This window comes from Scyliorhinus torazame, chromosome 6 (assembly GCF_047496885.1).
Source record: "Scyliorhinus torazame isolate Kashiwa2021f chromosome 6, sScyTor2.1, whole genome shotgun sequence".
Taxonomy (NCBI): domain Eukaryota; kingdom Metazoa; phylum Chordata; class Chondrichthyes; order Carcharhiniformes; family Scyliorhinidae; genus Scyliorhinus; species Scyliorhinus torazame.
In genome coordinates this window covers 55,110,693-55,126,107 of record NC_092712.1, presented here as the reverse complement: position 1 = coordinate 55,126,107, position 15,415 = coordinate 55,110,693, and the positions used below count along the sequence as shown (strand labels likewise).

Here is a 15,415-nt window from a genome sequence, read left to right as displayed (position 1 = left end):
GCCAGCAGTTTGGCATCTACATTTAGGAGTGAGATAGGCCTGTATGACCCGCATTGCAGCGGGTCTTTATCTCGTTTCAGGATTAGCGATATCGTCGCCTCCGACATTGTCGGGGGTATCATCCCTCTTTCCTTAGCCTCATTAAAGGTTCTCGCCAAAAGCGGGGCCAACAGATCCATATACTTCCTGTAGAATTCCACCGGAAACCCATCTGGTCCCGGGGCGTTCCCTGCCTGCATGTTCCCCAGTCCTTTAATCACCTCATCCACCTCGATTGGCGCCCCCAGACCTGGCACCTCCTGCCCCTTCACCTTCGGGAACCTTAGCTGGTCCAGAAAGTATAGCATTCCTTCTTTTCCCCCTGGGGGTTGGGACTTATATAGCCTCTCATAAAAGGTCTTGAACACCTCATTCACTTTCCCTGCTCTCTGCTCCATATTACGTATTTCGTCCCTAACTCCCCCGATCTCTCTCGCCGCCGTCCTCTTCCGAAATTGGTGGGCTAACTGCCAGCTCGCCTTTTCCCCATACTCATATTGCATCCCCTGTGCCTTCCTCCACTGTGCCTCTGCCTTTCCCGTGGTCAGCAGGTCAAACTCCGTCTGTAGCCTTCGTCTTTCTCTGTATAGCCCTTCGTCTGGAGCCTCCGCATATTTTTTATCCACCCTCAAAATTTCCCCCACTCAGCTCTTTCTTTGCTCTCTTGTTTCCCCTTGTGGGCTCTGATGGAGATCAGCTCTCCTCTAACTACCGCCTTCAGCGCTTCCCATACTACCCCCACCTGAACCTCCCGATCGTCGTTGACCTCCAGGTATCGCTCAATACACCCCCTCACCCTTCCGCAGACCCCCTCGTCCGCCAGTAGTCCCATATCTAGTCGCCAGAGTGGGCGCTGCTCCCTTTCCTCTCCTAGTTCCAGATCCACTCAATGCGGGACGTGGTCTGAAACGGCTATGGTCGAGTACTCCGTTCCTGCCACTTTCGGGATCAGTGCCCTTCCCAAAACGAAAAAGTTGATCCGGGAGTATACCTTATGGACGTGGGAGAAGAAAGAGAACTCTTTAGCCATCGGCCTGGCGAATCTCCACGGATCCACTCCCCCCATTTGTTCCATAAATCCCTTAAGCACCTTGGCCTCTGCCGGCCTTCTCCTGGTCCTGGATCTGGACCGGTCTAGCCCTGTTTCCAGCACTGTTAAAATCCCCCCCCATTATCAAATTTCCCACCTCCAGGTCCGGGTTACGTCCCAGCATTCGCTTCATGAATCCTGCGTCATCCCAATTCGGGGCATATACATTCACCAGCACAACCGCCTCGCCCTGCAGTCTGCCACTCGCCATCACATATCTACCCCCACTGTCCACCACTATGTTCTTAGCCTCGAATGATACACGTTTGCCCACCAATATTGCCACCCCTCTTTTTCGCGTCCAACCCTGAGTGGAATACCTGTCCCACCCATCCTTTTCTTAGTCTAACCTGATCCGCCACCTTCAGGTGCGTCTCCTGGAGCATGACTACGCCGCCTTCAGTCTCTTTAAGTGCGCAAACACCCGTGCCCTCTTAATCGGCCCATTTAAGCCTCTCACATTCCACGTGATCAGCCGGATTGGGGGGCCATTCACCACCCCCCCCCTCGTCGACTAGCCATCCCCTTTTTTAGGCTAACTCCTATCACCCGTCTGTCCCCCAGGCAGCGCCTTCCCGCCCCGACCACCTCATCTCTTACCAGCTCCCCCTTGCACTCAGCAGCAGCAACCCAGTTAATCCCCCTCTAGCTTGATTACTCCCCCCACATTGCTTCCGGAAGTCAGCTAACTCTGGCTGACCTCGGCTTCCCCCGTTCACTCTGACCTCCATGCGTGTGGGGCTCCCTTCCTTCCTGTGCCCGTTTTCCCGCTATAATTTCCATAGTGCTGGAAAATACCCGTGCTTTCCTCTCGGCCCCGCCCTCTATGGCGCAGTTCCCTCATTCCCCTTCCCTGCCCCTTTTCCCACCGGCGCCCACATTTCTTCGTGTCCTCCCCATCGGGGGGAGAAAAATTCCCCGTCCAACATTGCTGTACAATAGCCCTCCCCTCCTCACTTTACGTTTCTGTACCACCACCTCGCTGCTTCTCTCCAAACATCAAACTCTCAAATCTAGTCCAGTTTCTCTTCTTGGATGAATGTCCATGCCTCCTCCGCCGTCTCGAAGTAGTGGTGTTTGCCCTGATGCGTGACCCACAGTCGCGCCGGCTGCAGCATCCCAAATTTTATTTTCTTCCTATGGAGCACCGCCTTGGCCCGGTTAAAGCTCGCCCTCCTTCTCGCCACCTCCGCACTCCAGTCCTGATACACACGTTTCACCGCATTCTCCCATTTGCTACTCCGTGCCTTCTTGGCCCAGCTCAGGACCATCTCTCTATCCCTGTAGCGATGGAACTTCACCACTATTGCTCTTGGTGTTTCACCTGCCTTTGGTCTTCTCACGAGGACCTGGTACGCTCCCTCCACTTCCAGGGGGCCTGTTGGGGCCTCAGCTCCCATTAGTGTATGAAGCATCGTGCTCACATAAGCCCCAACATCTGCTCCTTCGGGGAGACCTAGAATCCGTAGGTTTTTCCTCCTCTAGCTGTTCTCCAGGGCTTCCAGCCTTTCTATGCACCTCTTGTGTAGTGCCTCGTGTGTCTCTGTTTTTACCACCAGGCCCTGTATCTCATCTTCATTCTCGGCTGCCTGTGCCTTCACTCCACGGAGCTCCATTGCCTGGACCTTTTGTTTCCTTCAGTCCCTCGATTGCCAGTAGCATCGGCGCCAGCACCGCTTTCTTGAGCTCCTCCACACATCGTCGAAGAAACTCCTGCTGGTCCGGGCCCCATACCATCTGGGCTCCATCCGCCGCCATCTTGCTTCTCCCTTCTCTTCTCTGCCGCTGCTCCAAAGGATCCTTCGCAATCTGGCCACTACCGCCGCTCCTTTCCATACACACTCCTTCCTTCATCACCCCACACTGGGTTAGGTCGGAAAAAAATTCCGTTGGGGCTCCCGATAGGAGCCCAAAAGTCCGTTGGAACGGGAGGTGCCGAAACGTGTGGCTTAGCAGTGCATCACCGCAACCGGAAATCCGATGATCATCTTAAACGTGTACCGCTGATTCTTTTACGTCCACTTGAGCAGGCATATTGGCCTTATTGCCGTGGCCAAATGATGGCATCTCCAATATTGAAGCACTACCTTGATTCGGCACTCGAGTGTCAGCCCAAATGGGTGTTCAAGTTGATCATGTGGTTGAAAAGACAACTACTGATTCTAAATGGTGTGCAATAAATTAGTCAGCATGACATCTCAGCGTGCTATCAAAAAGTTAACGGGACCAACAGACTCTGAGTATACGTCTCCGAATACTGATAGTTAGGGAACAGGATAATGGAAACAGTCATTTTAATGTTTTCCAAAGATCTTTAGAAATAGCACCTGAGTTAAAGGACTGCAGCGTGACAAATCTGTTTAATAAAAGGGTAATAGGGAAGCTGGGAAATTATAGGTCCATTAGTCTTATTTTAATGAATACATTTCTAAAATCCATAATAGAGGAGGAACACTTGGAAATGGATAAATCAGGGACATTTAGCAAAGTGCAACTACTGCTCAGAAATGTAATACATATATATATTATATATAGTACAGTGGATATTGTTATGACACCCTGGGGTAGAGCACGGTCAATTCCAGCCCCACTTGACCCGGATACACAACACAATTAATTAATAATTTTAGAAAAATACTCAAGGTCTTTGGCACGGGGCTGCCCAATAGTTATAGTCCTCGGTTTGTAAATTTAAACACGATTACATTTTATTCATAATAAGAACTATAATGAAATATGCAGCAAATATAACGAGTTAACTATTGTCTAATTCCCCACTTTAACTTGCCCCCTTTGTATGCACATACACAAGACAGACACAAACAGAAGGGAGGAGAAGGGTGTATAATTAAAAAAAAAAAAATGTTAAGTAAAAGAAAAGAGTCTTTATTTCAAATGGTTGTTTCTAGCATACTGTCCTTCAAACCAGGGTTTCAGGTCGAGATTTCTGCTTTCCAGTCAGTAATGGTTTTCACTGTAGATTCATTCAGGCTCAGAAAAACCAGGTTCATGCAGTTTCAGAGAAATATCAACTTTCAGCCTTTTTGGGGAGAGATGAGAGAGAAGGTCCATAAGACCATAAGATATATAAGACCATATAAATCAAGAAATTCCCATATTAATCAAGGGCACCAGACTTGTGCTTGAGGTGCTGTTACCGACAGGGCTATAGACCACGAGCTGGATGGTGAAATCAGACCGAATAGTTCTTTCTTAGACCATCAGAACTAGAAGCAGGAGCAGGGACAGGTCCTTCCCGAGTGTCCAGTATTCAAACTGAGCTCCTTGGGTCTCTGAAAATCATTCCACTCGAGTAGGACCCAATCACCACCTGTTACCGGGTAGAATATGGCCTTCGGCCAATTCATTGGCCACCAGCCAATGAATCGAATCGAGTTCTACCCCATCTCTCGGGTGCCGAAAATTCTGAGTTCTCCTGTTTGAATACTAGCAGCACCATATGCTATGTTGCAACTTCCTGAATTCCTTATTCTTTCTGCTGCTTGACATAACAAGCTGCTTGACTGAAAGATATATATCCATTAAACATCCATGGATCAAAAATGAGAACAGCAAAAATAAACAAAAGGGAAATAAGAGAATCAACAGGAAGGACCCTTACAGTATATGGATTTTCAGAAGACCTTTGTTGTGGATGTCAAATTAGGGACATGAGAAATTGAGTAAAGTATATATAGCTAGTGCAGTTTATTTGGGGGAGGGGGGGGGGGGGGGGGTGGAGGGATGCAGTGGATTCAATTGAATGCAGAGAAAGTGAAGTCACATGTTTTCAAAAACATCAGTGAAAGAAACTATATTTCAAATAGTCAGGCTCTAGTAGAGTGGGGAAGCAGAGATATCTGGTGCTACTGAATGTAGTCAGCCCGTAACAGCCTCCCCGAACAGGCGCCGGAATGTGGCGACTAGGGGCTTTTCACAGTAACTTCATTTGAAGCCTACTTGTGACAAGCGATTTTCATTTTCATTCATTGGTTCGGCCACTGCTGGCACATTATGTGCAGTTCTTGCCACACCTTTATAGGAAGGATAGTCAAACAATGGAAGTTATATTGTAAGATTTGCCTGAATGATGTCTGGTTTGAAATATAGCTATGAAGAAAGGCTGGAACAGCTGGGATCTATCCACTGCCATGATAGAAGGTAACGCATTTCAAAAATAGGGACAGTTTGGAGAGGATGGATTGTAGAAGATGATTTCCACAGTTGGCAAAATGGTAAGGAGTTACAGACTCGGGATTGTCAGTTAAGCAAATGTTAGAGGATTTTCTTTTCTGACTAAAGGTTAGAAGTATATCACCATTAAGCAAAATCAGCTGAAGAGAATTGAATAAATATTTTAAATCGAAAAGATGCAAGGAAAAGACAGGAAGTAGAATCAGATTCCAGTTCGAGAACTTCTCACAACTTTGGTGCAGGGCCCAAATGGCCTTCCCTGTAATCTAGATGCAATTGCCAGTAAATCTATCTTTTTGTAATTCTGTTTTTTTAAACTGCTGTCACACATTGATTATTTTTCTTTAATTGATCTATTAAATTTTCAGATCCTGGAAGATTTGGATGAACAAATCTACTGCATCAGTCTGCAGGAAGAGGCACTTATAAGGAGGTTAAATGGTATGTGGAATCTACAGTTAATTTTGTCACATACGAGCAGCTGAGTGGTTGACAGAGAAGATGCAATGTGAATACAGATGATCCATTGAAGTTATAAACTGGATGAAGTTCTCAATTTTAAGTAGCAGTCTGATTTATGTGAGAAACATTAAACAATGTGATGGGATTAATGGTTTGCATTTCTGTGCAAAAGAACAGAAAGTACAATCCATTTCTATCACTGTCTTCATTAACAGTTAATTTTTACCGAGTGTTTCTCTCAAGGTGTAAGAAAGGGTGTATCGAATTACTGTTGCTGTTATTTGTTGGCAGTATAAATGATATGAGAAGTGAGAAGAGATGGAAGTACATTGATGAGCTTTTTGTGTATGGTCGAAATAGGCCTAATGGAAAATAGTTGAACTATTAATTCAAAATAGTGGCGATTTGTGAACTATCTCATGCATAAGAACAGAAAGCTGTTCAGCCCCTCGAGTCTGCTCCATCATTCCGTAAGATCAAGGCTAATCGCACGGTGGCCTTAACTACATTTTCTGCCTGCCCCTTTAACGCTTCACTTCATTGTCAATCAAAAATCTGTCGAACTCAGCCTTGAATATATACTGCTCTCTGTGGAAGAAAATTCCAAAGACCAGTGGCCCTCTGAGAGAAGAAATTCACCTTCATCTCCAATTTAAACGAGTTACTCCTTATTTTGGAACTGTGTCCCTTTAGATTGAAATTCCCTCATGAGGGAAAACATCCTCCCAGCATCTACCGTATCAAGTCCCTGAGAACCTTCTATTTTTTTCCATTGGATCATCTCACATTCAAAGAATATAGGCCTAACCTGCTCTACCTTTCCTTCTAAGACATGCTCCTCATCCCACGAATCAACCTAGTAACCATTATCTGAAGTGCTTGCAATGCAAGTATGTCCCTCCTTGCATAAGGTGACCATAACTATATCATGTACTCTTAAGTATGATCTCGCCAATGCCCTGTTTAGTTGTAGCAAGCAGTTCCTACTTTTATGCTCCATCCCCTTTGTAATAAAAGCCAGCATTTTGTTTTCCTTCCGAATTACTTGCTGCACCTGCATGCTGAATTTTTGTGATTCTTGTACAAGGATACCCAGGTCTTTCAGAAAAATGGATTAATATAAAATTGAAAATTGTTTAGATTTTAAGACTGTACATTTTCAGCATATAAAAGACACCGTCAAAGTTGCCCACATTGGGTAAGGATGCAAGTTGTCTTGCCTTTCCTGCTCTTGTCAGCTCCTCGGATTTCTTGCAGAATTTCTCTGCTATACTAAGGACTTGATGGATGTGACGCTCAGGTCTTCTGTTCCCTCTGACCATGCCTACTTCCTGATGTGGAGGGGCCAGTTATTCCTGTCTTGTTTCTCATTCAGGTGGGTGTACGTGCCTTCTTCCAAGAAGTCAAGAGCCCTATACCTGACCGTGTTTCCCTGTGATTGTCATCAGAAAAGGGAGAATCTCTGAAGAGCAATTTAAATTAGCTATTTAAAAATATTTGAGAGCTGCCATAACCTGCAAATACTCTAGGGGGAAGAATCCATAAAATAAAAGGGGCAGCACATTTAATATATAGCTTTTTTTAAAATATCATTTTATTTATGATAAAGAGCATGAGAGGGAGGGAGGTCGTTGCAGCAATTGGAAATATTCAGTGTTTCTAAATTAATCCTAATCGAGCCTGGAGACCTGGTTAACAGGAAATTCATAGCTATTTTATTCCTCTATTGAGGGAGGGAAAAAGTTAACTGGATGCTATGTACTAGGAGGCAGTCCACACTTCTGACTTGATGAGTGGCCAGTAACAGGAAGGTGTGACTGCGAGTGAGGCAGGTAAGATTCCAAAATCACAGAACCCCTACAGTGCCGAAGGAGGCCATTCGGCCCGTCGAGTCTGCACCGGCCCTTGGAAAGAGCACCCTACCTAAGCCCATGCCTCCACCCTATCCCCGTAACCCAACTAACCTTTTTGGACACTAAGGGCAATTTAGCATGGCCAATCCACCTAACCTGCACATCTTTGGACTGTGGAAGGAAACCAGAGCACCCGGAGGAGACCCAGGGAGTTTGGTGTAAAGAAATCCTGTGGCACAGAGCAAAGACAGTAAGAAGTCCTACAACACCAGGTCGAAGTCCAGCAGATCCACCTGGAACCACCAGCTTTCAGAGCGCAGCTCCTTCATCAGGCGAGTGATAAAGTGATCACCCGATGAAAGAGCTGCGCTCCAAAAGCCAGCGACTCCAAACAAACCCGCTGGACTCCAACCTGGTGCCGCAAGGATTCCCACTGTGCCCACCCCAGTCCAACGCCGGCATCTCCACAACAGAGCAGAGAGGTCTCCCAGTGTTGTCCTAAGATTCTTCTGAACACTTCTTGTGTGGAATTGGTTACCATATTTGCCTAAATATCAATGACGGCACTTGTAAATTAACTCCCTGGGTGTAAAGTGCTGTGGGGTGTCCTGGAAATGTAACAGGTACTGGATCAATTAAAATTATGCTTTTTAATCATAGTTAGATATTTCCCCACTTTACCATAGATTAAAAGCACCACTTTACTAATAGGGATCTGAAATGTTTTAGCTAGGCACACGAACATTAGAAAATGCTATGGATTCTGGAAATTTGCAACACATAAATAGTACTCACTACAAATGTCAAACTTGAAAGGATTAGATGACTGATTGCATTTATGAGTCTGCCTGCAATGAGGAAGTGCCTCCCATTTAAAATCTAAGTTTATGTTGAGGAATAAATAGTGGATGTAAAACTGCACACTAACACCATTTTCAGTTAGACTAAAAACCCTCAAAAGGAAATTCTTAATATAACCACCAATAAAATGTTTGTTACATAGTTGATATATTAGTGCTCAAGTAGTTTGTGCATGTAGCAAATATGAAAGATTCAAAATTTGCTATGAACAAGAAACTTAAAATTAAAATTGGGAATATCAAAATTGAGAAATGTTCAGAAATTTCAACATTACAGCAACCATCAATAGAGTGAGATGGCCTGATAGAACAGGTTTATACAGCTATATATAGTTTCTATCAACAGTCTTCCCACAATTAATGCTTTGAACCAGTAGCTTTTGGGAAGATTCCAAAAATCACACAGAATCCCTCCCTACAGTGCAGGAGGCCATTCGGCCCGGAGTCTGCACCGGCCCTTGGAAAAAGCACCCTACCTAAGCCCATGCCTCCACCCTATTCCCGTAACTCAGTAACCAAATTTCTCTTCATACAATATACAGCTTTAAACTTGCAGCGACTTGCAGCTGCAGCTTGTCAATTCGTTAATTGGATTAAGCCAGTTTTCAGAGGCTAGATTCAACAGTATAAAGGTGACGCAGCTTACAGTGCTGAATTTGTGTGCATTCGAGTGTTAAAGTGAGAGTTTGGTGACTGAGATGAGGAGGGAGCATGGTGCTCCTTTCATTTCATTTCCTACATTTCCTCAACGAGTGTGATGGGAGCTGGGAGTTTACAGAGTGCAGCTGACTGGGAGTAGAGTTGGAGGGCGGAGTTCCAGTTGGTTCACAGGGCAGCTACATTCTGTACGGTACGAGTTGTTTTAAAAAAAATAAAAAAAACAATTTGTGTTTGCTTTGTTTTTTGGGGGCAGAAAGCTTTGTATCATTTAGCAGAATCACCAATTTTAGAGGGTTCACTTTGGAGAGTAGTAGCATTATAATATGTTTTTTTAAGGGCCGAACGGATGTTTAATCTTTTCTTTTTTTTTCCCCCTTTAAATCTCTTCGGGAGTTCAGATCAGAGGGGATGGAGGCTAGGGCAGTTGCATGCTCCTCCTGTAGGATGTGGGTGGTGAGGGACACCACCGGTGTCCCCACTGACTACACCTGCGGGAAGTGCATCCAACTCCAGCTCCTCAGAGACCGCGTTAGGGAACTGGAGCTGGAGGAACTTCGGATCATCCGGGAGGCAGAGGGAGTGATATAGAGGAGTTGTAGGGCCTTCTCTATAAGGGGACTTGTAGGGCCTCTCTAATTGTCCAATAGGTTTGAGGTTCTCTCAGCTTGTTTGGATGAGAGTGGGTGCTGTAGGGATGATCAGCAAACTGACCATGGCACTAAGGTGCAGGAAGTCATTCAAGTGGGGGGAGCAAAAACAAATGTAGTGGTAATAGGGGACAGTATAGTGACATTGTTCTCTGCAGAAAATAGCGTCGTGAGTCCAGGCGGCTCTGTCACTTGCTCAGAACCAGGATTTGAGACATCTGCTCAGGGCTGGAGAGGATCTGGTTTTTGTAGTCCATGCAGGTACCAATGACAAAGGTAGAACGAGGAAAGAAGTTCTGAATTGAGAGTAAGAGGAGCAAGGCACTAAATTAAAAAGCAGAACCTCAAAGATGAGCACCTCTGGATTATTACCTGAGCTACATGAAAATTGGCATAGGATGCATAAAATTAGAGAGATGATATGTGTCTCAAAGACTGGTGTGGGAGAAGTGTGTTCCAGGTTGTGGGGTACTGGCACCAGTACTGGGGAAAGTGGGAGGCTGTACCATTGGGACAGTGTACGCAAACAACATGACTAGGGTTTTAAACTAACTAGAAAGGACAAGGGATCAATTGTGGAAAGACATGGGGTGGGATTCTCCGGTTCCCTACGCCAAAATTGGGTATGGCGATTGGGCGGAGAATAGCTCCCAATGACAAAATCGAGACAGCGCTGGATTGGTGCTGGGTGCTCCGCCCTCTCTAAGTTGGCGTCATTGCGATGCGCATAGTTGCAACCATGTTCACATCTCATTATCGGTCCTACCCACGATGCTCCGCCTCCTATGGGCCGAGTTCTCGACGGCGAGGACCACATGTGGCCTCAACAGTCATGAACCTGGCATGGTGGCTGCAGGGAGAAAGAGAGAGGGCATAGGGACAGTATCCAACACTGCCATGCTTCGCCGACAGTCGTGCCACTGGCCGGGGGGCTTCTGCCAGGGCTGGGGAGAGTAGTGGGGGGGTGGCCAAGAGGTGGGCTGGGTGGACGGGTACGCGGTGCAGCACAACCAGCGGCATCTTTTCGGGTGCAATCGGTACGAGTGTGAGGGGTGTATAGTGTACTCACGGCAGCAGCTTGTCAGCCCTGCGCATGTCCATCACGGATCCGCTGATTTCCTCCCACCGTTTTTAATGTGTTGAGCCGGTGTGGCGCGATTTCTCCATCGTGGAACTTCACGGATCCTCCGTTGGCGTTCGCACTTAGTCTCAGGAACGGAGAATCCAGCCTATGGTATATCAAAGAGTAGATACAAGGTAAGAGAGGAAAATAGTCAAGTAGGAAATAAGGGTCAGAAAATGGCAGGAAGGGAAGAATGCAAAAAGAATCCAAACTAAATTTGTGTAGCATTCATAACAAAATAAACAAATTGATAGCACCAATTGAAGTGAGTAAATATGATCTGATGATTATTACGAGGCTGCAGGATTGGAATATTATGGGGTATATGACATTCAAGAAGGTAACGGTGGAGGGGTCGTGCTGCTAATTAAGGATGACATTGGTGCAATAGTTAGAGATTCCCTTAATTCTGGATGGAGAGTCAGTTGGATGGATATGAGGAATAGTGGGGCAAGAAGTCACTAGTGGTAGTGGTCCATAGGCCCTTAACAGAACAAAGACCAATGTAGCACTGGAACAGGCCCTCCAAGCCCGTATTGGTCACGATACCACCCTTGGCCAAAAAGCTCAGCACTTCTTAGTGCCGTATCTCTCTAAACCTATCCTATCCATGTATTTATTGAGATGCCTTTTGAATACGGGAAATGTACCTGCTTCCAGAACCTTCCCTGGCAGCGCGTTCCAGGCACTCACCACCTTCTGTGTAAAAACACCTGCCCCACACATTTCCTCTAAACTGCCCCATGGACCTTAAACCTATTCCTCCTAGTGACTGACCCCCTCCACCCTGGGAAAGAGTGCCTGCCCATCCACTCTATCCATGCCTCTCATAATCCTGTAGACCTCTATCAGGTCACCCCTCAACCTCCTTCGTTCTAATGAAAACAGTTGGAGTCTATTCAGCCTCTCCACATAGCTGACACCCTCCAGACTAGGCAACATCCTGATAAACCACTGTACCCTCTACAAAGCATCCTTCTGATAGTGTGGTGCAGGTGATACAAAGATCTGTAGAGGGACAGATAGTATTGAGGAAGCGGGGGGCTTGGACAGGTTTGGGGAATGGGCAAAGAAGTGGCAGATGGAATACAATGTGGAAAAGTGTGATTACGCATGTTGGAAGGAGAAATGGAGGCATAGACTATTTTCTAAATGGGGAAATGTTTAGGAATTCAGAAGCACAAAGGTACTTCGGAGACCTTGTTCAAGATTCTCTTAAGGTTAACATGCAGGTTCAGTTGGCAGTTAGGAAGGCAAAAGCAATGTTAGCATTCAGGTCAAGAGGGCTAGAATACAATAGCAAGGATGTACTTAGGCTGTATAATGCTCTGGCCAGACCCCCATTGGGAGTATTGTGAGCAGTTTTGGGCCCCGTGTGTAAGGAAGGATGTGCTGACCTTGGAAAGGGTCGAGAGGAGGTTCACAAGAATGATCCCTGGAATGAAGAGCTTGTCATATGAGGAGCAGTTGAGGTCTTGGGTCTGTACTTGTTGGAGTTTAGAATGATGAGAGGGGATCTTATTGAAACTTACAGAATACTGGGGGGCCTGGATTAAGTGGACGTGGAGAGGATGTTTCCATTTGTGGGAAAGACTATAACCAGAGGGCACAATCTCCGACTAAAGGGCCGATCCTTTAAAACAGAGATGAGGATGAATTTCTTCAGCCAGAGGGTGGTGAATCTGTGGAACGTTTTGCCTCAGAAGGCTGTGGAGGCCAAATCACCGAGTGCCTTTAAGACAAAGATAGATAGGTTCTTGATTAATAAAGAGATCAAGGGTTATGGGAGGAAGGAAGGAGAACAGGGATGAGAAAAGTATCAGCCATGATTGAATGGTGGAGCAGACTCAATGGGCCGAGTGTCCTAATTCTGCTCCTGTGTCTTATGGTCTTATGTTATACCACCAAAATGCATTACTCACATTTGTCCAGATTAAACCCCATTTGCCATTTATCTGCCCAAGTCTCCAATCTATCTATGTCCTATCCCCTGACAATCCTCAGCACCATCTGCCATTCCACCAACCTTGGTGTCATCGCAAACTTACTAATCAGGCCAATTACATTTTCCTCCAAATTGTTTATGTATACTACAAACAACAAAGGCCCCAGCACCGATCCTTGTGGAACACCATTAGTCACAACCTTCCATTCAGAAAAATACCCTTCCACTGCTATCCTCTGCCTTGTGTGACCGAGCCATTTCTGTATCCATCTTACCACCTCACCTCTGATCCCGTGTATTTTCACCTTTTGTACCATGAGGCATCTTGTCAAAGGCTTTACTGAAGTCCATGTAAACAACATCCACTGCCCTCCCCATATCCATCATCTTTGTCACTTCAAAAAACTCAATCAAGTTTGTGAGGCACGATCTCCCCTTCACAAAACCATGTTGTCTATCGCTAATGAGTCCATTTGTTTCCAAATGAGTATAAATCCTGTCCCTGAGAATTCTCTCCCAATAATCTACCTACTACCGACATGAGGCTTACTCTCCTATAATTTCCTAAATTATCCCTGCTACCTTTCTTAAACAGTGGTACCACATTATTTATTTTCCAGTCCTCTAGGATCTCATAATGTAGGACCAAGTATTCAAGGATAAATGTTTGGTAAGGGACGGCAATAATCAGATTGACTTTAATCTACATATAAACTGTGAGAATCAGATTGGTAGTAGCAGCCTGGTTTGGGGAGAGGGGGTGGTGGTTTATTTAACGGTTTCAAGATAGTTTCTTAGAGCAGCACACACTGGAACCAACCAAGAGCAGGTTGTACTAGATTTGATATTGTCTAATTATACGGGATTAATAAGTAGCAGCAACCACAATAAGATTGAATTTTGCACCCAGTTTGAAAGGAGGCGAGTGGGTCTAAGACTAATATTTAAACTTAAAGGCAGCTATGTGGGTATAACAGCTGAGCTAACTGAAATGAACTGGCTGCCAAAGAAGAACCAGGCAACGTGTCTCAATGACTATCATTCGGTGGTGAAGGAAACTGGTGATTTCTGATAGGTAAAAGGGTAATTGATTTAGCCATTTTAGTGTAAAGACTAAAACCCAGTTTAAAATCCATTTTAAAATGGATTTCATCATTACAAAAACACACAGCTTGCAGAATTTGCAGTGGCAAAACACAGAATCTGAAATATTCAAAAGCCAGCTCAGCTTGTGCAACATTTTTATTGATATCATAAACTGACCATTGTTCTAAACAGCAGCCATACCCAAGATCCCCATGACTATATGAACACACCATTGCTCAGAATCCAGATAAAAGCAGTCAGGAATAAACCAGCGAAAACTAGAATTGATTAAGAGGATATATCACATTCCAACACACAACAATCTGCAAATGCAACATATCCGAATATATTTTGCACATTGATGATTGACAACTAACCATCCAACCAAATGCAATCGGCACATTGCAGGGGTAGGGACAGATGGAGTTAGACTGATAACATTTTCCTTTAAAAATAGAAATTCGGGAAGCCATTTTCCATCCTGGATCACTCTATACTTTTTCCTTAACTACTCGCTATCCTTATTTCGTATTTTCATATTTCCACTCTAACTCTTGAAGTTCGTGCAAGCTGTTTTGCTTTGAGCAGAGAATCGTTACTATATTTTTGAAAGTTAAATTTGTTGTAAACTGTTAAGCCAATTATTTCTCCCAAAGTCTTTTTGCTAGCAGGGGCTTTTTGAGAACACTTGATTTGTAACCACAAGAAGATCTTAGTCTCTCAATTGTAATCAATAGACACAATAGAAGATTTCTATTTCGCATCCGAGAAGTGTAACTTAAAGTCGACTGAGTTTTGAAGTGTATACGAGACTACACTTAAACCACATGGTAGATTCCTACAGGTAGTCTTAACATCTATCATTATGAAGTGCTTCGAGAGGTTGATCATGGCACACATCAACTCCATAATTCCAGAATGCCTTGTCTACTGTAATTAGCATACTGCCACGATCAGTCCACAGCAGATGCCATCTTCCTGGCCCTACACACATCCCTGGAGCATCTCAACAACAACGACTAATTCGTCAGAACCCTATTCATTGACTACAGCTCTGCCTTCACCACCATAATCCCAGCCAAACATATCTAAATTCAAAACCGAGGACTTGGCTCCTCCCTCTGCTTCCTGACCTACAGATCACAATCAATAAGGATAAACAACGACACCATCTTCATGATAATCCTCAATACCGGGGCCCCGCATGTCTGCGTACTTAGACCCCTACTACGCTCCTTATACACACACACACACACCTATGTGGCAAAATTTGGCTCCAACTCCCTCTACAAGTTTTCTGATGACATGACTGTAGTGGGTCAGATCTCAAACAATGATGCAACAGAGTACAGGGGGGAGATGGAGAACCTGTAGAGTTGTGCAACGACAACAATCTCTCCCTCAATATCAGCAAAACGAAGGAACTGGACATCGACCAACAAGCGAAGTGTCCTAC

The 15,415-nt window shown here is 45.1% G+C and overlaps 1 protein-coding gene across 2 annotated transcripts in view; it reads left to right on the top strand.

Moving 5' to 3' along the window:
• lmbr1 (limb development membrane protein 1) overlaps positions 1-15,415 on the top strand; it is a 316,729-nt gene that overhangs the window by 202,089 nt on the left and 99,225 nt on the right. For both annotated transcript variants that reach the window (XM_072508212.1, XM_072508213.1), the window contains one exon: positions 5,692-5,764. In XM_072508212.1, the coding sequence (XP_072364313.1) occupies positions 5,692-5,764 (73 nt within the window). The remainder of the gene's footprint in view (positions 1-5,691; positions 5,765-15,415) is intronic.